We start from the raw sequence: 27,794 nt of genomic DNA on the forward strand, positions 1-27,794 counted from the left end.
CTGGCCTTCTGCTTTTATTTGTCTTGTAGGTGTTGCTCATTCATTTTTCAAAGCGTATTTGTTGTGATATCGTGAGCATGCCCAGTGGCAGAAGATAAAGGAAGGCAAAATCAAAGTGACATTGAGTAACTCTACACATTAGGCTTTGATGCAGAAACATATTGTTTGAAAATATTTGGTGTGCAGCAGGTCTGTCAATTAGAGCTAATTATTTTTCTCTGATCAGGAAGAATGCAATCTTGTTTTAGGCAGGTTTCTTTGAAATGTACGTCTTTTATATAACTTCATTATAGGAAAATACTTCTTCCAAATTACTTTTTTTCTGGGCTGCTTAGCTATTGACTCAAATTGTCTGTGTTGAGTAGTTCTCTCTGCTTTGATAATTAACTTTTGATCATTACTGAATTTAGCAGCTCTAGTCAGATGTGTTCATAGCTATCCTCCTCAACTATTTCAGTGTTCATCGCCTTTAATCTTTGAACAAAATGATCTCATTGAGCCTCCATCAGCCTTGCTACTCAGTTAATAATTCCTGTTTCTCATCTTCATGCCTGAGTTTGATTTGTTTTAGACTTGATGCAAGCTTTTGATTATTAATTTAAGATATTTCAAAGACAAACATGTTTTAAGAGTTATTTTTTTACCTTATATTCCTAGGCCTTCACAAATAAGAAACTGGTTTTAACTCCACAATGTTTCCTAAACTTCATGTATTAAAAGTACTATCTAGAAACAGAGCAGGTAGGAGGTCCCTAAACCATGATACATGTGCCCTGAGTGGAAGATGATGCTGCAAAAGAACGGAATTAAATTGGACTGGTATAATGTAATATTCAATGGGTGTTAGCAGAATTATGGGACCTTTGCTAATTTTGAGCTTGAAAACATGCATTAAAATAATTTAGGATGATTAGAAAATGGAAGCCAGACTGAACTAGACAATCATTCCACTTTAATTTGTAATTTCCTTCTGATTTTTTTTTTTTTTTTACAATTATGGCCTTTCCATATTTGTGCCTCTGCTTTCTAAGACTTTATTTCAATAGCTGACTCTAGTGTTGAATAAGAAGGAAGAACATGAAGAATACATGAAAAGCAGTAAGATACAGAGGATCATCCATCAGAGAGTATTTGCCCAGGGATGTTTTCCCATGACTTCTATAACTGTGAATGACTCCTACCTCTTATGTTGCATTACACCCGATTTTGGTCCCAGTTGTTTTAGCATTAGTTTAAAAACCACCTGCACTGTGCTTTACTTGATCTGCAGGGTGGATATATCAATTACCAGACTGGCATTTGGATAGAAAGAACCAGAAAAAGCACTCCAGTCAGTACAACTTTCCTACATCACAAAGACCTGAGGAGAATGCACTGACACGAAGCTGGCTCAAAAATATCAAAGTAAAATAATTGGCATCTGCAGAAGGCAAATTAGATTTTTGGTCAAGTGTAACAGAGGAAGTGTCTGCTATCCAAAGAAAATATATATTTTCCATTGCATAACTGAAAATCCAGGATTTTCAGGGAAAAGTATTTGATTTCAGAAAGTGAGATTAGACAAAAAGTATTTTTTAAGAATGCCTCCTCACCCTCTTGACTCAGAAGCATTGATCAGCCACCTAAGAAGGCAATATCTGAGCCTCAAAGAAGTCTCTTAGGGTGAGACAGATGGCACTTCATGCCATCAAACATGTTGGCAGAAAGAAGGCCGTCATGCTTTAACTTTTTCTGTGAGCTGCTGCAAATCTAACTTAGGTTAATCTCCCAGTTTCTAACCAGCTCTGTATGCTTGGGCGAATAGCTAAGTGACTCAACAGAAGTTTACAACCCACCATGCTGTTCTCCTGTCCTATAGGTATAGAACAGACTCCTTGGAGACCCAATTCAACAACCCAATAAAAACAAAGACATTTTCCACATTAGTTGAGTTATATGTATAGTTTTCTATCTATCTATCTATCTATCTATCTATCTATCTATCTATCTATCTATCTATCTACCTTCATAGATTATAATTTGTCTTGGAAGTTATATCATGCTCTTATTTATGCAGAATGCCTTACCTATGATCCTGAGTAATGAACCAAAACCCACTATTATCGACTGCACTGTATTGTCCTCTTACCCTGTAATGATACAGTTGGTGCTAACTATGACTTCCTGTGGAGGAGGAGAATGTAGTGTGCAGCAAACAAACCATCCAGAATTGTGCTGGAGATCAGAAAGCCCAAACCCAAGGGCTGAAGGATTAGTATGTGAAGATAGATGCGTAAATATGTGTGTTGTGATCCTTTTTCTTCTTTACTTCATTGGTTATGCTCTCCTCTACCTGTCCCCTAATGTCAACAGAAGAGATTGTATTTCTTTCTTGCTAATTGCCTTTGACGTGAAGTTGGCAACCTTGTATTTGAGATTCTGTGTGTGATGTTCCGGGTCAGTCTCACCTCGAGGACAAAAAGCCCAATGTTACTGTATCTAGGACCAAAAACAATGGAGAAGATTCTCTCCTCATCATGTTGTATTTTTAAAAAGTGAGTATTTTTTCTTCAGAAGCCAAACATGTGGGATGGATCAGCTAAGATCCATTTTTTTGAAATATCAAGTCACCAAGCATGGGGTATCTACAAATCACAACAGTTCATTCAACTCTTGCTGTGTATGAAGCACAGAGAGCTTCTCATTATTGCTTTGAGCAATGCAGTAACGCTCATGGCTTCAGAGACAGATGCTCAAGAATACTTGAAATACTGGAAATTTAATTTCAATTCATGCAGTGGAGGCTGGGTAAAGTGAAAAAAAGTGTTTAAGTGACCAAATCTAAAACTGTCCGTGGGTTAGGAGTCATCTTCATCCTTGATGTAAGTGAACTGCTTTTAATTGAGCAACAACACAGATATATTTGGGCTTCTGTCAGCATTTTTTCCAAATCCCTACATTTCCATCAGGCCAATGGTGGAAATCAAACTAAAGAAGTGTGCAATGAAAAACATGGCCACTTCCCATTCTTGAAGGACTATTCCATGTTTTTTAAAAAAATGCAGAACAGCTACACACGCTGAGTGTGCACTACACTCTAAGGAGTGCTTGTTGCTTGTGTAGACATCCCAGAGCTGGTTTTAAATTAGCTAGTGTGGGCACTATTAACATTGTCGCTTTTGTTGCACAGGCTCCAGTTTATTCAGTGTCTTTGGTGAACTTGACAGTACAAACTGTTATGGCTATCTGTCAATGAACAGACTTCTTTTAAAGATAACTCATATAACATGTATGCTTATTTTAGGACTTTAGTACCAACCTTGACAGAGAGGCTTGAAACAGTGCCTTCCCCAATTATTTTGATATATGCTGGATTTTTTAAAAAATGCTTTTGATGGGAAGTTGCTAATTGTACTAATTTTGACTCCTCCATCCAACAAAGGAGAAATTGTAATATGACCTTACAAATTCTACCGATTCTACTTTTGTAGTCCTACAAAAGATTGTCAAGTTGTTTTACAAATGCTAATCAATATCTCATGAAGACTAGTAGATTTAAATGCTCTGACAATACCAATTGACTTGGTCATTGCAAAATTCTATGGCAGAGAACAGAACTCCTGACTAGAACTAGGCCTAATTTTTCATATGAATTGTTTTATTGGGAAAAACAATATACAGCCCTGGTGACAGAAAAGGTTTGGAAAATTGTAGCTAATGGTCCATGTTTAAGAAAAAAATTCTAAATTGAAATTCTGCTTTGAAACATCATTTCCTAACAAATAATTTGTTACAAATTCATTACAAATGACCTAGGCTTAGTGGATGATAATCCTATTGTGAAAATATAAAACATCTAGCTAGGAATAAAACTCAGTATTTGTCATCATCTTATTTACTGATGATTTTTCTAAAATATGTGTTTGGTTCAAGCCTCCAGATGGCTAGTAAATAAGAAAAAAATCCATTATTTTTGGGTTTACTCCATAGCTGCATTTCAACATGTTAATCACATGATTAAAAATCTTGAGGAGGCAAAAGAAACAGAGAAAAGGTCAAGAAACATTTACAAGAGAAACAAAAAGTCTTCTCTAAACTTCCCTCAAGAAATAAGCAGCAAAAGACTAGATTCAAGGAATATCCTGTGACCTCGTTGTGCAGCTGCAGACAGTCTCCACAACCTGTGTATTCCTCAGTTTCCCAGTTCTAGCAGAAGGAGAGTAATTCTTTGTATCTCCATCCCTGAAGCTTACCTGAACAGTGCTGATATTTTGAGGTCTTATAATGAGGTGTACTTAGCGTGCAATGTCCGACTATTACTTTTGCAATGTTAACACAAATTATAACTTGCTGCATCAAAATGGAAACGAGGATAGGCAGACATCTCAGAAACAGCCCCTTGCACCCCTGCTCATTTGCAGTTTATGCCCTTTGATTTTCTTTTGTGGTAAAGGCCTTTATCTCATTCCTTTGGGAGTCCAACCTATCCTTAGTGTCTTCCCTACTCTAAATCAATGAATAGTTGCCTAGACTTGAGAAGCAAAAGGGCAGAGTCAAAGAGTACCAGCAGTGGCCGTGCTGGGAAGATGTGAACTGATGTTGCTATTGTTCATGCTGCCCATTTATTTCCTGTGCAGGACTAAAGACTTTAAGGATTTTAATTTATACTGAACATTACAACTATACTGAATGTTAAATCTATTACAAACAGGCAGCAGAGGTAACAGAGGTAAACACACATGAAATAACTCTTTGCTGACCTTGGTCTGGTTTAGTACATTGCTCAGATGACTTAGGCAATTACTTGTAGGGGTTGGCGTTCGGAAGATCTCGCGTTGTCACGGAAAGTTAGAGGGTTAGTCGCAGCCTTGTGATGTACCTGTAACCCCACCTCCCCTTGTTAGTATAAAAGGAATTAACTGCGCAATAAAAGCCGGAAGTTGGCGCTCACACTGTGTGTGTTATCTGTCTCTTTCCCTGGTCCGGGCCGACCAGTGATCTAAGCGTGGCACCTTGATATGTAGCGAATGCTACAATTACTAAATTGCACAGCTCCAAAAATTATACGTTAAGAGTATTGCCATGAAATTGGTAATTTTGTACGGCAGGCACACTCTGTGTGAGAGCACCCTGCCCAAATCAATTGCACTGTCACACTGTGGTCCTGACCTGTCCCTACAAGCAGACAGAAGGTCTGTTCTGGGAAGATTCATCCAGCCGACACAGAATGGAGCACCTCCAACTCCAGCAAACCTTGTAGTGGCAGATGAATTCATCGTAAGAAAAATTGAGGTGTTTAGTTCTCATTACTGTTCTTCTGGAATACCTCCAGGGGAGATCAACTTTCCCTTCTTCTCCCCTTATTCTGGCTGACAGAAGCTAATTACTGGATTTATCATGCCCTTTTCATCACATACTTTACGCTTGTTCTGGCCACCTATGAGTCCCTCCTTCAGACTTTTGCAACTCCCCCAGTCTCAAAGCCAGCACTAGCACTATCCTGGTGTAAAAAACTCCCAAGAATTTAGATTTTGAAGTTCACAGACGGTTGCTTGGGCTGTTACAAAAAAGCGACACTGCAGATGGCCAGTGTAAGAAAGCCAGACACTTTCTTTACCAAAATGCTTCAGAAGGCATTCATGATAAAAATCACACTCTCCTTTTGAGGAGAAAAGGGAGATAAATGTTTCCTATGTGGTTGGATTAGTGAGTGTTGAGCACTGAGATGGCCTGCAGATATCACTGACTTCAGATTTATTTTTATAGGACAGTATGGTCAAGTCTGGCTTTTCTCTTAACAACAACAATGTTGGTGTCAATCAATTATCTCACCTGCTGCTGCCTCTGCTTGGTGCCAAAACAATACAGGGCTTTTGCATAAGTGGCATACATAGCAAGGGGCCCTGGGGAAATATATTTTTCCTCCACGCTTATAATAAAGACTCCTTTAAAAAAATGTGCGCACAAGCATGCACGCAGAGTACATGACCTGTGCTGTGGACTGAAAGCTGCATCTCCCTCCTCCCTCCTACCCCAAAAAGGCTGGCAGATCTCCAGTGTCTGGTCCTTACAGCTGTACCGTGGAACAACTGGCCTTTCCACCTCTATTTAATTAGTGATGGAGGCATTAGGTCTTTTTAAAGATTCTCGTTCAGGTGAATGATGTCTTATGGTATGGCTGACAGAGCCTGGCTGCTTCAGGCTAGTGGCATGAAAAACTAAATCCAAGAGAAGCACCTGTTGAAGAGAGCGCTGAGGGGCTATGAAATGTCTGCTTACTTGTGGGGAAGTGAGGAGAGGACTTCCTGTAGCTGTATTTATCCATCTTTTCATTCTCCCTTTGTTAGGGCTGCCTGCCTGCCAGTGTTTTCTTTTCCTATATTATTTTCTCTACTGTGGTGGAAGGTTTTTGAGACCAGTATGCCAGTGTGTACTAGGCAACCCGTGGAAAAGGCAAGTCAGTGGGAGGGACGGGGCTCCTCCAGCTCTTGTGCTGGTCCGGGCAGCTGCTGCCCCAGCACCCAGGTAAGAGCATGCCTGCAACCTGCAGGGGCAAACCTATTGTTGTTGGTCTGTAGTACTGTGCACTCTACAGCAACCATTTGTCCTGAGGGTTGTATTAATCCCCTTCTTCACTGATGGATGACCTCCACAATAACAACCTGTGTGGAAACAATTACATGAGATTCTGTGAATTTGAAGAAGTTAAAAGCTTTTGATAACACTGTGTATTTTAGCAGTGTGCCATGTTTTTTGCTCATAACTGCAGCAAGCTCAGCCCAGATCTCAGAGTGGTAACTGAAAGCTTCTGCTGATAATAAACAAATATATGATATGAACCTATGTCATTACCACGTGAATTATGACCTTAGATGTGTCAGCTATCAAATCTCTTATTACCAAAGATTTGTCTAACGGAAGCTGGAGTATTCATTTTACACAGTTGATGATATATGGTTGTTTCAACTAGTGTTGTGCAGAATAAAATAATTTGAATATCAATTAAAATGGACTGAGGTAGCAAGAAGAGATATATCTTCACAAAAGGATTTTTCATGGTTATAGACTGACAAGGTTGGAGAATGACTGTATTATCCTAATGGCTTCTTTTTTTCATTAATGGCTTAATGAAAACATTTCCCTACAATTATAAAACATGACTGTAGATCTTAAACACTGGAATGTGGGTTCTTTATCAAAACACATGCTGCTGCGGCTACAACTGATGCTGCACCACTCTGGGATTTCAATGGAACCCAATGGCAGATAAACTGTTTACATTAAAAGACTCTATCAAAGTTATTTTGCACCTAGTTTCATCCTAATCCATCTGATTTTTCTATAGCTTTGACAAGATGACCTCTCTCACTGTGTGTGCAGTATTGATGTCATTACTGAAGAGCTGTTCTTCAGCCCTTCTGCTGATAACAAAGTAAATGGAAATGTAGAGAAACCTTGGGGAGGTAAACAGCTTGTTCAGGATCCAGCTAAAAACCAGGAAAAATTACAATAGGGAAGGATATCTACTGTTACAAGGAAAGTGGTCACTGTTCCACTTTAAAAACTGTTTACATGATACAATGAAGGCATATCATGACTTAGAATTTAATAAATTTTTAAAAAATTTAACCTGAGTAAAGGCTTTGAAAGCTCAGTATGCATTATAAGAATTCAAAGCTCAGCCTATGGCTGATCACCTTTTTAGACTCAGCTACAAAGTCAAACATTTTGTATGTAATTACCTAATACTAACCTAGCAAAAAAGAATTACGTTTGCGTAAAATATGAATGATAGAGCAGAGCCGTGGATTATATGCATGTCTTGTGTTTGTATGGTTATCAGAGAAGTGGCAATAAAGTGGCAATCATTAAGGGAAGGAGAAAAAAAATCAAATAGAAAAGAAAAACACCTTATTGATTTGTTCTGCCCAAACCACTGTATACATAAAATACTGAAAATGGAGCAGGTCTGTAACTGGTATCAAAGTTTCTTTGGTTCAAAAACACACAGAACACTAGCAATGTGCTTTAAATTAAGAACGCATTTCAAAGGTTAACAGGACTATTCCTTAGGCAGAACAACAAAGAGGAGCTGGTTAAAGAAAATTGGGTACACTGCACCTACTTAAAATACTGTATCCAGGCACAACTCATTTGGATGCCTTTGAGCTCAAAGCTAATTTGAATTATACAGAGGTGCTTTAAAGAACAAAAATACTAACCTGTGTTTTATCTAAGCTCCTTTAGCTGAACCAAGCTACTAATTAAAAAACTTCACCACTCTTCCTAATTTCTGATGTATTTTTTTAAGAGTAATAAAGCCATCTAAAAGCTCTGTCCTTCCTCACAGAAGAGTATTAGCATTAGCATCTCTGAAATGCCTTGTCACCTAATGCTTTTACTAATAGTATGTCTGTCATCTGCCTTGACTGTATCTCTCATAGCCAATCAAAAAATATTGTGCAGTAGGACTTCAGAATGCAATATTGATGCATATGCCAACGTTCCTCTCAGTGACAATACTACAAGAATTTACAATACAGGCAATGCTTAAATGTAACAATCTCTCTCAAATAATACATTAAACAAATGCCTACCTGGTATTATAAATACGTGACATAAAAATCTATTGGGTTGGTCAGTGTGCATATTAAAAACCATTCAAGTAGGTAAAATTGTGGATAACTTAAAACTTTAAAGACAGCAATTTTAATAAAACTGTCAATACAATTTTCTTTGTAAAAACATTTGACACTGATTATGCTGCTTATATTGAAAGAGAAACACAAGGTCTATATCTTTAGATCTTTTATTGAACTGTGAGCACAGCATCAATAACTGCTTCTCAGCTGTAAATGAAAATTGATTCCAGATCTAACCCGTCGTTTTCTGTGTGTCTTTAATCCCAAATCACCCACAATGAGACATAAGAATCAGCATTTTGTCTATGGGACAAAGCATGTGTCATATGGCCAGCTCCAAAGTGTCTACACTGAAGATACTGTGAGGTGTGTTTCATATGTTAGATGTAGGCAGTAACTGTGGTCTCTCCAAGCAAGGTCCAAAAACCTTTATAGATCTGAAGTCTGCAGGCACCTGCAATGAACATCTCATTGGACCTCCTGCATGTCACAGCCCAAAGAAATTCACTTGACAACTTCTGCATCAAGCCCGCAGCTGCCAGAAGCCTAAAAGGAGAGGGAAACCACAAGGTTTCCATGCAATTTGCAGCAGTTTGGCACTAATAGTTTGGATTTCCAGTCAGCTCTGACTTGCTGAAGCCTCTTAAGCCCTCTCTGGGGTGAAATTAAAGTGTATAGCCTCGTTTTAGGAATATTTTTCTTGGTGATACATTGCTAGGCCATCATCATGCGTGCCTTAACCAAAAAAGACCTAACACTTATATTAAGGAGGGTTCTCCAGATCATGTTTATAACTCTTAGGAACAATTTCCAGTTATTCAAAATCCTGTTTGAAAAGTGAATGCTGAAAGTAGGCAGCACGTTCAGCAACAGCCTTGCTAATACTATGTACAGAATACATACCTTCCACTGACTTCAACCTGGTAGTTCTCATCCTATCCAGAAATCAGGCTCAACCTCTTAATTATATGACTGACTGGAGCTATCATGTGTGTTGGGTGTTTCCTCAGAAGTGGGGAGAAAAGGAAGGAGATGTTTAACACCTGACAGAGCACAGGGTCCATGGACCCCTAAATAAATGCAATACAGATCAGAAATAAGTGCGCTTGTTCATAGGAGTGAGAGTAAGACAGAAGAGCTTTGTTTCTTGCAGACAAGCTTCTAACAATCTTCCACCATGACAAATGGACTACTGGTAGTCTCAGAAGACAGGCTGATAGATCAAACTCTTTCCACGTACTATAGACATTCACTAAGAGTTGAGATCAAGGTGCATTTATGCATCAGTGTCACTACTGCCCCTGCCATGTAAAGATTGAAGGGTTCCTAGCAATTCTCAAAGGACAAATCCTAGGGCTCCCTACCAACCACTGCTCTCAAAGAATTTAAATTTTCTTGAAATGTGAGTAGAGATAAAGAAAATAAACTTGATTTTTACATACTGTGTTTTTATTAATAACAATGAGTAAATGCTAGCTCATGCTTCATATTGGCTGCAAGCCTATAGCAGAAAAAAAAACAAAACAGAAAGATTGTAAAGACAGTGATTTCATTTCCTTATAGAAATGTTGCATACACTGTTAGAATGGTTTTGAGCTGAGAGTTTTAATCTTTTCTCTCCCTGTGAGAATGCACACATGTGTACAGCTGAATTACAACGGTCATTTGACTGCAAAAACTTTATGCTAAAAAAAGAGTATTTTTCTAACCTTGGGCTCCACAGCTGAACATTCAACACTGTAAAATTCGCATGCTGTAATTGCCTTATCTGTCCCTCATGAATGAATATTTTATGTACTTTTTGGAAAAAATATTTTGCAGTCAAAACACATTGCAGTTACTTTGTTGATGTTTATGTGTCTGACCAGTGGGCCAGATCAACTTTTCTTTCCATTTCCAATCCCCTCTCTTTAAAGAGATATGGCAGAAGCTGCTAAAGTGTGAAGGCACTGCCAGTGTAATGTGTGAGTGAAGCAGCAGAGCCATGCTGCTCAGCTTTGCAAGGCCTTAGTCTGGGATGCAGTGTGTGACAAAAATTTAAAGGACAGACACATACAGTCATTCATTCAGGAAACCTAAAAAGCTGTGGGATTATTTCCTATGTGTATAACTTTGTCCATACCCTCTATTTGTAATACAAATAAAAAAGATGCAACCATACATATGTGGGGTACATAGGAAAGACGAAGGTTTCCCTTAAAGTGCAGGGCATTTAAGAAATATGCTCAGCATTCTTCTGGTCCAGACTGTTTGTTTATTTTTTACGTGATTGGAAGCATTCATGTTTGGAATCCCGAAAGATACACACCATAATCTGTTTCTTAAGAAGATATTTGGGAGAGCTTAGGAGATTTGAATCAATTCTAATCACTTAAGAGTGAGATGAAGCTCACACTACCAAGAGGAAGAATGTTTTCTGTGTACTACAAAATTTTGAGAAACTACATGAACAGTCCTTATTGTGCTCTCTTGTTTGTCTGCAGCTTATACTGTGAATGGTATTACTGGGAAGTCACATGGAGTTTTGGTGCAGTCTGAGGCTTCCTACAGCTTGGGCACACCACCACCGCATAAGGACTCAGACTGCAGCCCCTGAACTGGCAGCAGTGTGACACTGTTCATGAGCATGACACTGCCTTTGGGCAAGAGGCATGCAGGTACCACACGACAGCAGTGATGTTTTGAAAGGTATCATTACTCCGCTGTGTAGTGTAGACATAACCATGTCTTTCCTGGCTGGGATTAACATCAGAGATGACACCTATTCAAGTCAGTGAGGGCTTTTCATTTGATGTCAGCAAATGCTGGCCCAGGCATTTGCTTCTTCATTCAGCAATGATACGTGATTTCATCTTAGCAGTGTAAATTGTGTAAATTTGGAATAATTCTACTTAAGTCACTAGAAAACTACTACTATAGGAAAACAAAAGTAACTCCTACCTGATAATGTATTTCCATTTCTAGGTTTTGGGCATCTCAGTATCACAACGTCATTTTACAGGACTACTTGGGCAAGTTTCCCATAGATCAGGAAACCTGCTGGTTTCATAAGCCACCATGTTTGTACAACAGCTCCTTGCACAAGTACAGGCTTTTGATCCTTTGGCTTCAGATGAGAGCGCAACTCGGTGCTAAAAAATACTGACTTGTATGACTAAGGGGTCAACTGACACCAGAAGGTAAATCTTTCTTGGCATGACCCTAAAGGACGGATTAGGTAGGTTGAAGAATAACATTTAGGTGATTTAAAAATAAATAAGAAAGACAGACTGACTTATAATTAACATTTCCCAGGCTGAACAGATGATCTTATGCTGAATTATAGCATTACCTTCCTCTCTACTGCAGACGTTTAAACATTTGAGCCTATTGCATATATAAAGTAACATGAAAGATGAATTTAACCCAAAGTCTCTTTTTTTTTCTGATAAGAATGTTGAGAATATGAATTTCACCAGCTTTATTTCCCAGCATTAACCATAAATATTTATAAAGTGGGAAGGATAGACAATGACACAAGCCAGTTTTCTGAAAACGACTCTTCATTAATGTCCCAAGTAGGCTGAGAGACTTTCAGTATTGATTTACCACTACACACTGAGGATTTTCCCTCTCACAAATGGGAATCGGTGGATTCCAGTCACTGGACTATGGACTCCCAGCCCTTTACTCAGTGACTGGAACAAAACTTACAGACCCAGTCTTCTCAGGTGCAACTATACAAAGGAATTGCAAAGTGCAAATGAGCTCTGCAGTTGTGTTGGTGGTCTGATGTGGTCATTTTACAACCAATTCCCAAAAGGTCATAAATTCAAGAAATTGAGTGCCAAACAAGTGGAGGCTGTTCCACAGTTAGTTTGGTACAATGGAGGATAGAAACTCAGAGCACATTAGCTATTGCTGGGTGATGCCATGTGGTCTCTTACTCCAAGGCTAGTAAGTCATGTTTTGTTTTAGTTTAATCCACTTCACAAAGTTAATTCAGCAAAACTGACAAAATGCATTCCTATTTAAGAATAAGTTTCCTCCCACAGAGGTTCTATGCACAAGCAAGATTTAAGCTAATGGATTCTGCAGCTCCTCAAAATGCTTTTGATGCAAATATAGTAAACCAACATGCAATCACATTCAACCAATGAAACAACTTTGTCAGATTATACGGTCTATACACTCGTATCAGATGTATTTACCTGTTCATTGTCATCTTCATCACTGCTGAGTTTCAGATCATCCTCAAGCATTCTGAAAAAAAAAGAGACAATACAGAATTACATTTAATGAATTAACTTTCTATACAATGGGCTGAATCTACCCTTCAGCAAAGTCAGTGGAAAAACTCGCTTTCTATTCAACAACAGCAAATCAGATCTGTGATAAGTAAACTGATGAATACTCCATGTATGTATGCATTAGTCCTTCTATGTGATGCTAGGTAAGAACAAATGACTTTCAGACTCATCCATCGTAAAGTTTGGCAGTCAGCTCCTCTTTCATGTCCTTTTTTATTTGCACATTGTCTCATGGTGATTAGTCCATATACAATACGTGTATTTCTAAATCAGAAGGTGGAAGGGAAATTCAGCTCCAAGACTGTTAAAAAATGAGAAAAAGTCCTCCATATTTCATTCTTGATCTAGGGCATCACTGATCTTCTTTGATGCCGGTACCAATCCCCACCTTATCAAACTGAGAATGCAAAGTGGAGAATAGCAAGAAGAGAAGGAGCTTGTTTGAGGTTTGATGGCACCTCACAGTTGTTAGTATCTGAAGGCAGAGCAAACATTTTCCATCTAAGCTAGGAATCTGCTATTTAATATCCCCATTTTTATTTGTCCTTTAAAAAAAAAAAATACAGGGAAATCTCACATTATTGCTCCCTGCCCTTGGTTAAAGGGGAAGGAAACTCCTAAAAGATGTGGCTGTCCCAGTGCCTCCTTCCTTTACTTTGGCAGAAGAAAGAGTTGAATAATGCATATTACTGTATTAAAACTTATATTACTTCCCTTTTTTTAATCCAAGACTTGGGTATGGCAAAACATAGGGAGTAAGAAACCATAGTATTTGCTGTTACATATTTGCAGAAAAGGTCTCTCCTTTTGAGGTCTGTCTACCTAGAGACATGACTAACAGCCACCAAATAACTCCCATACAGCTTCCCATATATTCACGCTTTTATCTGGTGGTCCTCCTCAGAGCTTAAATTCCTTTGGGCACACTTCTACCTCACACCCATCTTTTCACCTTGACAAATTCTCTTATCACAAGATGTCGTATGAATGAATCAGCACATCTCACCCAAATCCGCTGTGACAGCCACTAAAATTGCCGAGCTTCCTTTCTCCCAACCTGAGCTCCTTTACCCACGGCAGGAGGCTCGCAAATTGCAATTACTGTTTCCTTTCTGCCTTGATGGAGACTGAAGTCTATGATTTTTTATTGTTAGCCTTTAAATAACTGTAGCAATCAATGGATGTTCTGTTAGGAAGTTTTTTTTTTGTTTGAAGACTGCCAGTAAATCATGGAAGCTTCCTGATACAAGGAATTTTAAAGAGGGGACAATAATCCCAATGTGGAAATATCAGAAGGTTTGAAGCCCTGCTGGTGCTCTTAAAAAGAGAAAGTGCAAGGAGATCTTTAAACTGGTTTGTAAGTCATCTGTCTTTCGGTGACCTCTGTTGTCGGGCAGCTCAGTGGTTACAAAGTATCTGGACACATAACTACTAGTCATTAACGTCTTGATAAATGGCTGATGCCTCCCTGTAATATGTGTACCCATAAAAGTAAGACTGTAGCATGGATAAAGAATCTTCTAAAAGTAAGAATTTGTGGTGGGTTGACCTTTGCTGGATGCCAGGTGCCCACCAAGCTGCTCTATCACTCCCCCTTCTCAACTGGACGGGGGAGAGAAAACACAATGAAAGGCTCACGGGTCGAGATAAGGACAGGGAGATCACTCAGCAATTACCATCACAGGCAAACCAGACTTGATTTGGGGAAAATTAATATAATTTATTACCAATCAAATCAGAGTAAGGTAATGAGAAAGAAAACCAAATCTCAGAACACCTTTCTCCCACCCCTCCCTTCTTCCCGGGCTCAACTTCACTCCTGATTTCTCTACCTCCTCCCCGCCAGCAGCACAGGGGGACGGGGAATGGGGGTTTCAGTCAGTTCATCACATGTTGTCTCTGTCACTCTTTCCTCCTCACACTCTTCCCCTGCTCCAGTGTGGGGTCCCTCCCACGGGAGACAGTCCTCCACAAACTTTTCCAGTGTGATTCCTTCCCATGGGCTGCAGCTCTTCACCAACTGCTCCAGCGTGGGTCCCTTTCATGGGCTGCAGTCCTTCAGGCACAGACTGCTCCAGCGTGGGTCCCCCACGGGGTCGCAAGTCCTGCCAGCAAACCTGCTCCAGCGTGGGCTCCTCTCTCCATGGGGCCACAGGTCCTGCCAGGAGCCTGCTCCAGTGTGGGCTTCCCACGGGGTCACAGCATCCGTCAGGGATCCCCCTGCTCCGGTGTGGGGTCCTCCCTGGGCTGCAGGTGGAGATCTGCTCCCCCGTGGACCTCCCTGGGCTGCAGGGGGACAGCCTGCCTCACCATGGTCTTCCCCACGGGCTGCAGGGGAATCTCTGCTCCGGCGCCTGGAGCATCTCCTCCCCCTCCTTCTGCACTGACCTGGGGGTCTGCAGGGTTGTTTCTCTCACATCTTCTCACTCTCTCTGGCTGCCGTTTCTGTGCCCGCTGCAATTTTTTTCCCTTCTTAAATCTGTTATCCCAGAGGCGCTACCACCGTTGCTGATGGACTCGGCCTTGGCCAGTGGTGGGTCTGTCTTGGAGCCGGCTGGCATTGGCTCTGTTGGACATGGGGGAAGCTTCCAGCAGCTTCTCACAGAAGCCACCCCTGTAGCCTCTCTGCTACCAAAACCTTGCCATGCAAACCCAATACAGAATTTTTCAGGAAATATTAATCTTTAGAGGCCTGGACTTTGGCGATGAACAGGAACTTTTAATGTTGTTTATCTAGCAGACACATTCATTTGTTTCCCCAGTGTCATTACTTGCTCTGCCATTCTCAGTGTATTGCTGTACCTCCATCTATCCACGGTCCCAGATTGTTATCTGCAAGTCTCATTACACACCAGAAGGACAATACCCCCAGGAAACTGAGACCATCTTCATACAGGACTATATCATTCTGACTTTTAACTCTAATTCAATCCTACACTCCCACTTTTAAACCTACATCTCACTTTAATGTGTAAATTATCCAGTGCTTTAAAGCAGCACTACTAGATAATGCGCTCTATTATTATTTTTTAATGCAGATCTAAGAGGACATAATGCAAAGGATCTTTTCATGAACGAAGCCCAAAGGGTGGTGGGGTTTTTTTTTTCTTTCCAGCTATCTTTTTTTTTTTTTTTTTTCATTTGTTACATGTTAAATTCTTTTTTGACATATCCTGGTAGAAATAAACCAAAAAGGACAAAGGAAATTCCATATTGGATAAATGGAAAGAACAAAGAAGAAAACATAAAAAAGATAAATGAATACACTTACTAAACTAACCAAACAGCCATCTGAAATGGTTGATTAATAACTGTCCTCATACAGCCTATACTGCAGACACTTTCTAACAAGTACAGTAAGCGCAAGACATGTTTATTGAATATTGAAAAATATAAAATGGATATAAAACATGATTAGTAGGAAGGACAACTGTTAGAGTTGGTTTCAGATAAACTAAATTTGCAGGATTTATGAGTTCCCTTCAAAAGACTAATGGATGTTTAGACGACTAGAGAGAGGAAAAAAATTGCATTTTGGTATTTCTTTAGCAGTTCTAAGCTTATCACTTGGAGTATATAATTCTTCTTAGCCTGTTCTGCTAAATGAAGAATATGTCATCCCATTCAGTTACAAAACTCAAAGGTTAAACAACTAAACCACACAGCTTCTAAAATGCATCACACTCTCCTGGCAGATGGAATAATTAAAGAGAAACTGAGTATGGTATCAACAATAAATATATGGTAGCCAGAGAAGTGAAGGAATAAATTAAAAATACACAGTACGTGCAAATGAAAGTAGAATGCTGAAGAGTTCAAATAACCTGCTCCCAGAGGATATTGGTTAGAAGAGGTAATATTTTACAGAAAGCAGAGGACTAGATGTTCTTCCACAATTTTAAAATGTGCTTAATATTCTGAAGACATGGGTCATAGTAGCTTGTACTGTTTAATGTTTCTATTAACTCTCATTTATAAGCAAGTAGCATCTGATCACACTCAAAGCCCAATAAGGGCTTTTTAAGATTGCCAGCAACCTTAATCCAAGGTGACTATTTCACGATCATATCTAGAGAGGTAACCCATTTCAGCTTCAAAGCCCTGAGACAGAAGAGCTCTGTATCTACAGCTCTCTCACACACTGTCTGGATGGTTTGAACGTGAAATTAGGCTCTCTTGAGTGAGAGATCCCTGTAAATACGCATACGATCTATTCTGCTCTATGTAATTGTTAACCTCAGAACCAGCTAGACTGGAGATTACAGAGTATATTTGTTATGAAGATCAGCCCAGCTATTAATGAAGGCCAATTTGAATGAATACTGTCAATGAGGGCAAATCAAAGAGAAAACTGCCTGTATCAGAAAGCTATCTCCAGAGGTGTTATGAATTAATTTTATTTCCTATTCTTCTCTGACCCAGCTGACATTATTATTGAATATACATGTACTTGTTTGTCTTTTCATCCATAGCTAATGCAAAACACCACTTTAGGGAAAGAATGGGATTAAGTAGGATTTTTTATTTCATTATTAGAGCAATGCCATTTAGTCTAACAGTTGAAGATGTGTCAGCACATTTACTATAATCTACAATTTCCAGACGTTTATAATTTGGAATGTGAAATTATTGCAAAGCAGAAACGTCGGGACAAAGCAACACATTTATCTGTAGTGTAAGTAGGGGCAATCTCATTGACTGACTACAATACCCACTTCCTCCAGGGATGAGTCGGCTCCCAAAGCAGATTGTTCTTACCTTACAAATTTAACTAGACAAATGGCTGAATGAGGGCTTTATTAGGATGAGTTCTGTAAAAGTCTCACTAGAAATAGTAACAACAAAATATTATTTTTAGGAGCCTTCAACTTGTACCAGGCCTTAGAAGATGATGAGATGGACCAAAATCAAAAGAGATATTTTTATAACAGTTTATTATGATTTTGGCATAGCAAGCTAAATTTTTAACTTCTCTCTTTGACTCTTCACACAGTTTCCAAAAATATAATTTAAAAAATATGCCACAATAATAAACCAGTTTAAACATAATCAGAAATGCCTCTGTATCTGTCTCTTAACAGATGATGTCAAAAAATTATGCAAGTCCTATCATGGCTTCTGTTTTGCAGTGGGACAGACTCTGTTTTATACCCTTTTCCTGTCCATGTTCAGCTTGAATGAGTCATGGAGTCCCTCTAGCCACTCCTAACAGCTGTTCCAGCATGAATTACTCAGTTACAATAACAGTCTAGACACATTTTTTTAACTGCTTCAGAGAAGTCATGAATAGTGAGAGGCCAAAGCTGCAGAGCAAGAATGACCTAGGACTTGATGAGACTTTTGGGGTCACTGAAATAGGGTTTCCCACCCATCAGTGCTGGGAGGAGCAAAGGCAGCAGAACCCCAGCTCAGCTCCGGGGTCTGGGCTGAAACTTATTGGGGTGTCACCAAACTCAGCTGCATGCACTTGTAGCCCATCCCGACTGTTGAGTTTCAGCAGGTGTTTTGTACACACCAGACCTGCTGGTTTGGGATCCTGTGACTGAGAAGTGAGGATTTGATTAGAAGATGTGAGATAATCTCTTCCCTGAAAAAGCCCTATCACAATATAACTCAATTTCAGGTATTTTTATAGAAGACTGAACTTCTTAAAGGAGTATTTTCACAGCTCAACATCCTTTTTTTGGTTTCATATATAACATATTTAAATGCTTTTTACAAGTGAAAAAGGTCCAGATTGCCAGCAAACTTCTGAGAATGATATGCATTTCTTCCTGCTCTGGTTGTGTATGACTGTGATGGCAGTACACTGTGTTTATAATAAGATGTTATAAGTTTGGTGAGACAGCTTCATCAAGGAGGCAGCGCTTAAAAGGCAGCCTAAATAGGATGAGGTTCTGCACTTCTAATTTGCTCTGGGATCAGTTTGCCACTGCAATGGAGCTCCACTCAGATGTAAAAAAAAAAACCTTGTGGGAATGAAATGGATCGAGAAAAGGGAAGAGGGCATTGCAAGGAGACAGTAAAGGGAATACTGGGCAATTCCCTCATCCTGAGCTGCCCAGAAAATTAACTCACTCGTCAAACCACATTTGTACAAAATGCATACCCCATCTGGGTCATATCACAAGTGTTGCTTCTGCAGGAAGGAGCACAGGCAATGGTGTTAACCAGACATACGGACATGCCACTCTTTTCTTGCCAGGTTTGTCTCTGGTAAAATGGGAATATATTTATAATATTCCTGTTTTTCAAAATATTTAGCCCACTTGTTTTTGTAAATCTGTAACGTTGTCCTTGCAACCTCAATGGGCAAACCATGCTTGTGTCCCAGTAGCAGGGTAGGATGTATGCTTAAATTTGGCTGAAAAGAAAAGGTAACCATGAAACTGTGACTAGTGACACAACAAACACAGCAAAGCACTGATAAAGGGAAGCAGTGGCTGGTACAGGAAGATATAGAGGATGTGGGTGCTCTCCAAGGAAAGAGTTTGCTCCTGCTTCAACCTTCCACTGAGACAAAAGGACAATTTTAAATGGAGGTTTGTGTGATTTAGACCGGAGTAGCATGTGCTACAACTAGTTATTCTGTTTGATATTAAGGAGAGAGTTTAGACTATTATAGCAAATTTCACTTGTGATACTTAATAAGACTTAAATACAGAACAGGCAGGAATCAAATAAATGTCTTTGAGGTGAAAAAAGTAGTACATTACTATCCTGAGCTACAAAGCCCTTGTTACACTCTTGTTTGCAGCAATACCTATGTGGAGGGAACACTGTCCATGCAAACAGTGAATAGCACTAAGATGCAACCTTTTCTGCCCCTGAACTTTCACGGAAATAAGGCCATCAGTTCAACACAATCTATGCTGGTTTACCCTATGGACTTTATACCAAACTTGTTTTTCATTTTCCTAGTGCATTTCTCTGTAGTATATTAGGCTTCTCTGAGTGGTAACTCAAAAGGTATCATGCAAATGACAAACTGTATAATGGAATTCAGATGTATTTCGAGAATGTGTTGCACACACTGGAGCACAATTTTATCATTTATCAAGGGGGAAGAAGGGGCCTACGTGTGTGAAAACATCTAACAATAGATTTCCCCAGAGAAGTTCATAATACAGTGGACCAAAAACCTGGGGAAATGAAAATAAATGGTAGAGTAATTCCAAAGGAAAAAAGAAGATCTTTTGTTTTAAAACATCCCATCAATAAATCTTGAAACCCGATATTCATTCTTTTGCTGAAATGTGCAAGTCATCTTTAAAATATTTCCTCTGAGATACTGTAAGAGTTACGGTAAAAGAAAATCTCAGAAGATTAAATGGAATTTACAAGCACCATTTACATTAATAGTCAGGGCCACTTGTCCAGCAATTTTACACATACTTAAATATAGTTTATTAATTTTTCCTTCTCCTCATCCACCATTTTCTTTCATTACATTCTTGCCAATGATGAGGCCAGTCTGGCAAACTTACTCACAGGAGTAACTTCTACTCATTTGAGTAGTTTCAGTGGCCTGAATAGGACTAATTTGCTTAAGGTATAGATCAAGTCCTCTGTCTCTGGCCTGAAATTGCAACCCTTTAGAAAGAACTGAAGTCAAGTCTCGTGTCTTCACCACAAAAGAGCCTGTGAGCAATAGAGGTACCTGGTCTCTTCCCTCCCGCAGGAGAAGGCACACATTAGCCTTATAACACGGTCAGCCTCCCTCTGGCCCAGCTGATGGAGAAAGATGGCTTGCTAAGAAACACTCCATTTTGTGTTGTCACACTCAGCCTGCCTTAGTGTTCCTGGCACCATATCAGTAATTAGTGTAATTACAGCTGGTGAGAGAGAAGTAACCCCTGTGGTTATCTATTAGGTACCTCACAATCAGAGAGTGCACTTCATTACTCATCTCTCCGTATCATCTCTTAATTTCAAAAGGATTAAGCAAAATTAATTCTTTCAGTAGAAGAATTTCTTTATCTAGCCATCCATTAATCTCTATGTATAAAAAGCTCTTCAAGGCAACTAAAATATTAAGTTGCTACTAAGTGCATTATAACTACTGCTCTGTTGACAGGCATTTTGTTTTTCATTAAAGCTGAGACAAGAACTTTGGGAGGAGGAAGAAACCTACTGCCAAATTTTATCTGTATATTACAAGCGTAGATGGAACTCTGTATGTTTAGCATGAATAACACTGTAGCATATCCAATAACTTCACATCCATATTGAGGTCCAATCCTGATCCGAAAGAATACTTCCAATAGAATGGGAGCAGAATTGGGCCAAAATATTTTAACATTGTAATAGGCAGTTTAAAAAGTCAAAAAAAGTAGCATCGTTTTGTTGCAAGCTGCTGAGTTGATATTTTTGTCGTAATAACATTACTACTACTGTTTACACCTTCCGTCTAGAAAAGTGCAATCTCTGTTAGATTGTGTCTCACTCACTGTCCAATGACTCCTCAGTACAACGTACCTCTCTGTTTGGCAAGGCCTGAGAATGATGTATCATTGAAGCAAAAAGGGGGGGGAAAACCAGAGAAAAAAGAGAGATGAGAACAAAGAAAAGTATGGGTCCAGGAAAAATACAGGGAGGGACTAATAGCAGTTTCTAAGAATGTCAGTGTAAAACTTGTATTCTTCAAGCTTTTGAAGAACAAAAATGAGGACCCCACCTTTTTTAGTGTGCCAAATTCTGCCAGTGTGCACAAAGCTTTTACTATTTTCCCTTTGATCAACTGCAATGGCTGATATAATTTTGGGTTCTGCTATTTATCAAGAGCGATATATAGTCCAAGAGCCATTTCTGTGATACTTACTCATTTCCAATACATTCCACATGAAAAACACCTGCTTACTGCAACCATATTTGATTAAAACTGTCTCCTAGCCAGAGCACCAGTATTTTCTCTGGTAAACAAGCCTTCAGCTGGCATATTTACACACAAAGGCTTTGGGAACTTAGCACACAGTTAAACAATGATTGATAATTCTACAGCAACTTGCAAAGGTGACTTTAAAAAATCATACCAGAAAATATATCAAAAAGAGTTGTTCAACAGGGAACAAAAAACATAGGACTAGCTCATCTATCCAATGTTCTACAGTGCATATGGAAGGATATTAATTTTATTCGTTGATTATGTTCTTTTATCTTTTATTCCTTTTTTAATCTGGTAGCAAAGTGAGTCCTTCCAGGAGCTGTTTGATGAGCTGTCAGTACCAACATGACATTCGCAAATCTTTCTCTGTCCACTGTTTTCCCCTTACATAATCTCATATCTTTTGTTCCTGCAGATTGGAAATGAGTTGTGTCTGGTAAATCTTAAGCTTCAATAACCTGGTCTGGAGTGGAAGCAGGTTTTTTGTTCATGAAAACCTTTATACTGACGCGTTTTTGTGGCTCCTTCTGCCATTTGAACTAATTGCCCCTAATTCCGAACTGCTGTCTGTGAAGTTCAGTGTCATGGAGAGAGCCTGCACTTCAGTGTCAGCAATAAGAATGACACCAAGTCCTCGAGGCACTTCCCAGAGGCAGTACGGACTGAGATGAACCCTGTTCCTCTCTGGCATGAGTATCAGGACTATGCAGAGCTGGGCAGTGGGGTGATGAGGAGGTGAAACTTGTCCGGTGCCTGCTATGGGGGAAGGCTGCATGGCTTCTCACCAGTAGCGCCAGTCTGTTCCAGCCCGTGAGTTGCAGTGGCACCCGCAGCCCTTCCACACCAGCTGGGTGTGATGTTGTGGCTAGTGTCTGCCAGTCCCCTCTCAACCGTGGCACATTTGTAGTAGCCAATGAAGGCAAATGAAGGGTGGATCTGAAAAGCCAAGAGTCTCAGAGAAGGCTCTGAGTGAGCAAATTACAGCAGCTGCCTGGACCTTGGATGCCGAGAACAGGGTGTCAAGTAAATAAAAATTCAACAGAGGACTATTTATCCCCAGTTCACAAATCAATTCCCTACTTTAATCTCTTAGCCATAACAAGGCCCAACAACCTCTGGACTACAATTAACATGAGAATTATTTCCCTCTATAGTCTCTATTCCTTAACAAAGTTTTTGAACAGTATTCATAGCCAATATATGTTTATGCCCTGAAACCAAACACAGGTCTGCAAAAGGGTACTGCTCAGTTAATGTTTCTCCAGTGCAGACACATCACCTCCTATGGGTTCACAGCACTCTAATAACGACGTGGGAGCTTTTCACTCAGTATTCATAGCTTAAGCACACATAGAAAGGGAAAACTATTTTGTTTAGTAAAAACTACTTCTGTCTAGTATTAGGCTTATCAGAGTTTCCAGCTCAAACATGGATACCATTAGGGTCATGTCTTGATTAAGGAGACAGGGACAAAAAGAACAGGGGAAGACACAGAAATGATTCTATGATTCTATGAAAATCCTGTAAAGAGCAGTAACAGGAAAGTGGAAAAGAGAAGGCAGAGGTGGAAGAAAAGTAGGAAGAAAATGCCAAAGGCAAACTAAAACCAAGTATCTCACTATGTTTTTGTAGAATATGCACTTGTGTCAACCTTGGTTTGGACGAAGAATGGAAGGGATAGGAAAGGAGCAGAGACATGGTCTCTTCTTCCTGATATAAAGCAGATTTTCCTTTAGTAGAAACACCATTTTTTAACTGACCATTAGAAGAATTTTACTCAAATTACAGTATTTTCTAATGTGAGGAAACCTGAAACTCCTAAAATGAACTCAAGAGATCCTCAAAAGCTCAGGCACTGCTGGGATCTGCTCATCCCTTCACAGAAAGGATAAAAAGTATTTGGCAAGAAGCAAGCTGAAGGCAAAGCCTGCCAGTTTCTTTCACAACACTAGCCTCTCAAAAAGCTGTAGTGTGACCAATGTCCTTATATTTTAAATAGTTCTGTGTGAGTGGACCCTAATTAATCAGATGAGTGGAGGAATGGCAACAAAGACTCTCTGACAGTGATCTCAGGTTGAGAGGTTTTTGAATCCCTGGGGTTAATTTGTCCTCAAGAATGAATTGTTGGGGATGAGTGTCCTGTAACCCAATAAAGGGGTCTGGCTGTTTCATTTCAGTGCAAATGAACAATAACTTCATAAAACTGTAAACTATTTATTTACTTGTTCAAAAGGAAGACTCAAGATGTTTAATAAAGACTAGTAGGGGGAGGTCTTCCCGTGGCAGATACTGAACAGGCCACGCAATGCAGCCATGACATGGTTTTCAGTGATATGTTAGGCTTTGGAGAATGGGAGTTTTAGGTTCAGAAACAGCATTTGTTCATATGGAGAAAAGTGAAATTTGTCACATGTCAGATTTTTAAAGAATGCTTTAAGCTTAGTGCTTGACTTAAAGAGAGATTTTCAGGGGTGTGCCTTACCAAAGCAGGATTCCAAGAGGGGATGCAAGTCCTGTGTACTGGCCTGCTGATGGTGCAGGGTGAATAAAGAGCAGGGGTCGGCCATAGAGAAGATGAGCAAGTACCAGGGGCTTGTGCGTACATGAGAGAACTGATTGGGGTTTTCAATGCTGCAAAGGCATTACACCTTTATGAAATGTCCTGCTGGACCGTGCCTGGTACACAAGGTAGTTCAGGGCCGATCAATCAGCAAAAATCCCCATAGAAAGCAAAGATAAGGCGATCTTGGGGAAGGTGAGCTTCATTTTCACTGCACTAAATTTGTGATCAGTTTTTAAAGCCACTTCTCCTGTAGCTGCAAAATCCTACATCGACATTCCACACCTGTCCCAGAGATCTGATACAAATTTTGCAGAGAAATGAATCTTCAGTAAGACGGTTCACTTCTATCCTTAAATGAACATTCTGTTGATCAATCTAAAAATGTTAAAACAGACTAATCCAAACTAATATAAATAGAGGGGATAAAACCAAGCAAGACTAAAACTAATATAAATACAGGAGATAAATGAATAAAATACTTAAATGATTTCTGAATCTGGATGATTTATGAGGCACTGAATATGCATGATAGAAATCAAGTACCAAGCACAGTCCTGAAAGCACTGACTCATGCAAGTAATCCTTGCTCCTGCAAGCACTATTTTTCAGGCTCAGATCCAAACACAATGCCTGACACTGTTTGCTCTGATAATCACTATAAGATAAACAGATATGAGTAACTGCAAATACTTCCAAGCATTTCCTTTCACTTATAATGTAAAAAGAAAAATTAGAGGATAAAATGAAAATGTATGTTTCCACTTCCAGATTTCATACATCATTAATTCTGTAAAAATATATCCGTCTTCATGCTGATACTTCTCTTTGCTTGGCAAGCTTGAAGAATGCAATATGCTTGATAACCTGATTGAAAATTTGATCCTATTGTTTAACAAAATAAGGATTGTTTCATAAGGGGCTCCACTATGTCTGTGCACATTTTCCCCTAAGTAACAGTGTAAGACTTGTATTTCCCCAGACAGCTGAACATTTATGTTGATGTACTTGGCTACAGATCCAATCTTGCACTGGCTGTAATACGGGAGAATTTTCCTTGGCATTTTGAATTATGGCACTGAAATAATTTAACAGTGCCTTCTGTGCATGTTAAACAAGTTTTCTGATATAGTTAGCTCTTACTGAAAGTTTGTTTACCCTATAAATTGTGCCACATGGTTAAACCACACTTTGGCCTGAAATCTGCAGAGGTTATTTTTTTTCAGTATCACCACAAACTGTGTAACTCTGGAAAAGCTAGCATTTCCCCACATTCACACACCCCATGTACAAATACACTCCATTTTTTATATTCCCTAGGAAGCCCAGGTTACTTTTGAGCTATCTGCTAATTTGTGCTTGCAGAGTTCTCTCCAATGTTAGAAGAATGAAGCTGGCAGGAACCAAGAAAGGAATATTCAGTTATTGGTTTAAAAGGTTACAGTAGAGATATCCACAGACACTGTTTATGCCTAATTACTGAGAGCAAACCCTGCAAGTCACTATCATGGTTCTGATCCTAGTGAGAACAAGACACACGTTGACATTTCCAAGATTAGGAGAAAGATGATCTCCTTTAGCAGCTCCCTGTTTTAACATCTCTCTCCCAAAGTCATCTTGAGACCACTCTGGTCTTCCTTTAGCCCAAAGCTGTTGAGGAACATTATGGTTGACTCTCTGAGAGGTACGTTAATATTATTTTCATACCAAATTCATTTAGTTACGAGATGAAATGCATGTTACCATTGAAAAAACCTTGAAATTCATAACATGGTCCTCCTTGCTAAAAACATTCCAGAACACCAATCTTTTGCCTCTCTTTTTGTACATTTATTCCAGGCCTGGCACTTGGTTACTTTGTCCATGACTAGAGTATCTCAATGTTATTATAAGACAAATAAACACAAATATTAGTACATAAAATGGAAAAATGGATACTCAATCTTTTCTTCAAAGGCCAAAACCTAGAGGTGAGCAGACTAAACTTAATTTCATTGATAAAGTCTAATGACGTCATGACTTGACAAAGACAAATAATAGTATAATAATATGTCAAAATTGTCAGACTGCATCAGGCCTGTGGTACATCTAGTTCTGCATATTGTCACATGAGACTGTTCAATGGAACAATTTGTTAGTACTGAATTATTTTTCCTGATATAACTCGAATGAGACTTGGTTCATTATGCTCATGGAGCACATATGTCTCCCAAATTCTTTATTCCAATCTTTTTTCAGAATCTCTTTGAACCCTGGCTCCACTGTTGGCAGCAACCTGAGTCCTAATTGTATGCTGTGTAAGAACCTATTTGTTTTTCTTGGCTTTCTGAATTTCATGGAATGCCTCCTAGCTTTTAAATTGTGAGAAAAGGAATGGGAATTTCATAGGAGCTAAGTGGGTCTAGGTGCTTGCCTCCCATCAAATTTCACTAGGGTTTCAAAACTTGATTTTCTGTCAGGATAGTTACAAGGACATAATGTACCTTTTTTCCTATATTACTACTTTTGTACTTTCTCATCTTACTTTATACACCTGCTGTAGCAAGTCTAAGTCTTAGTGACAATTATCTTCTGAGGAACAAGTGTGTACATTTACCTTATGTCTGACATGCAAGTTGCAAAGCCCTCCCCACTTTTGCTGAGTTTTGATGTTAGTTCAATTGAAACAGGATGAGTCCCATGAAAAGGAAATTGCATGATACACCTTGCACTTGGTGCGTGAGCTGTTAATCTACAGACTAATCCAGTTGATACATATGGTTAGGTAGCTGGGTAACTATCAGGGCACAACACTACCTTTCATCTCCTAAGGTGATGCAAAAGTTATATCTCAAATCCAATTTAAATTGGTGCTCCCTTGAGCTCAAAGATAATTTCTCTCTAATCCTCTTCTGGTTGTCTATAGGGTAACCTTCAAAATCTCAGATATGACACTGTAAAAAAATGATCAAGTCATAATTTTTTTAGCACAAACCCTAGCTATTTTTCCTGGTGGCACTATGTTCCAGCTGTTATCAGATTCAAGAATTCTTCAATTGCCTTGAACTCTGCATTTATTTTACTTTTCCAGATTTTTGCCAATGAAAATACCTCAGCACTGCTTGAAGAGAAAATAATCTTGTCAGTTTTATTGTGCCATATCGGAGATGATGAAGGTCATGCTAACTACAAGTCTGTTCCAATTGCTACGGGGTTGGGTGAGGTGGGCTTTTTATTTTATTTTTGGTTTTCCCCTTGCTCCTACCACAAAGTAATAGGGATTTTCCCCTTTCATTCATCTTGCCTTTTGTTGTTTTTAATCGACCACCCATCAGTGCCGAATTGCCTTGTAACTGTCTGCTGAGCTTTCATTTGACAGAGATAGCTGCTATTGTTAACACGAGCCTTCACTTCAGCCCATTTAACTTTCCTCAGTTTGACAGCTTCACAATAGCCACCTT

The 27,794-nt window shown here is 39.3% G+C and overlaps 1 protein-coding gene across 2 annotated transcripts in view; it reads right to left on the reverse strand.

Annotated features, from left to right (window-relative positions):
• Positions 1-27,794, reverse strand: part of AFF2 (ALF transcription elongation factor 2) — a 350,449-nt gene that overhangs the window by 88,029 nt on the left and 234,626 nt on the right. For both annotated transcript variants that reach the window (XM_075054426.1, XM_075054425.1), the window contains exon 8: positions 12,812-12,863. In XM_075054426.1, the coding sequence (XP_074910527.1) occupies positions 12,812-12,863 (52 nt within the window). The remainder of the gene's footprint in view (positions 1-12,811; positions 12,864-27,794) is intronic.

The sequence above is a fragment of the Buteo buteo genome, chromosome 22, assembly GCF_964188355.1.
Source record: "Buteo buteo chromosome 22, bButBut1.hap1.1, whole genome shotgun sequence".
In the NCBI taxonomy this organism is placed as follows: Eukaryota; Metazoa; Chordata; class Aves; order Accipitriformes; family Accipitridae; genus Buteo; species Buteo buteo.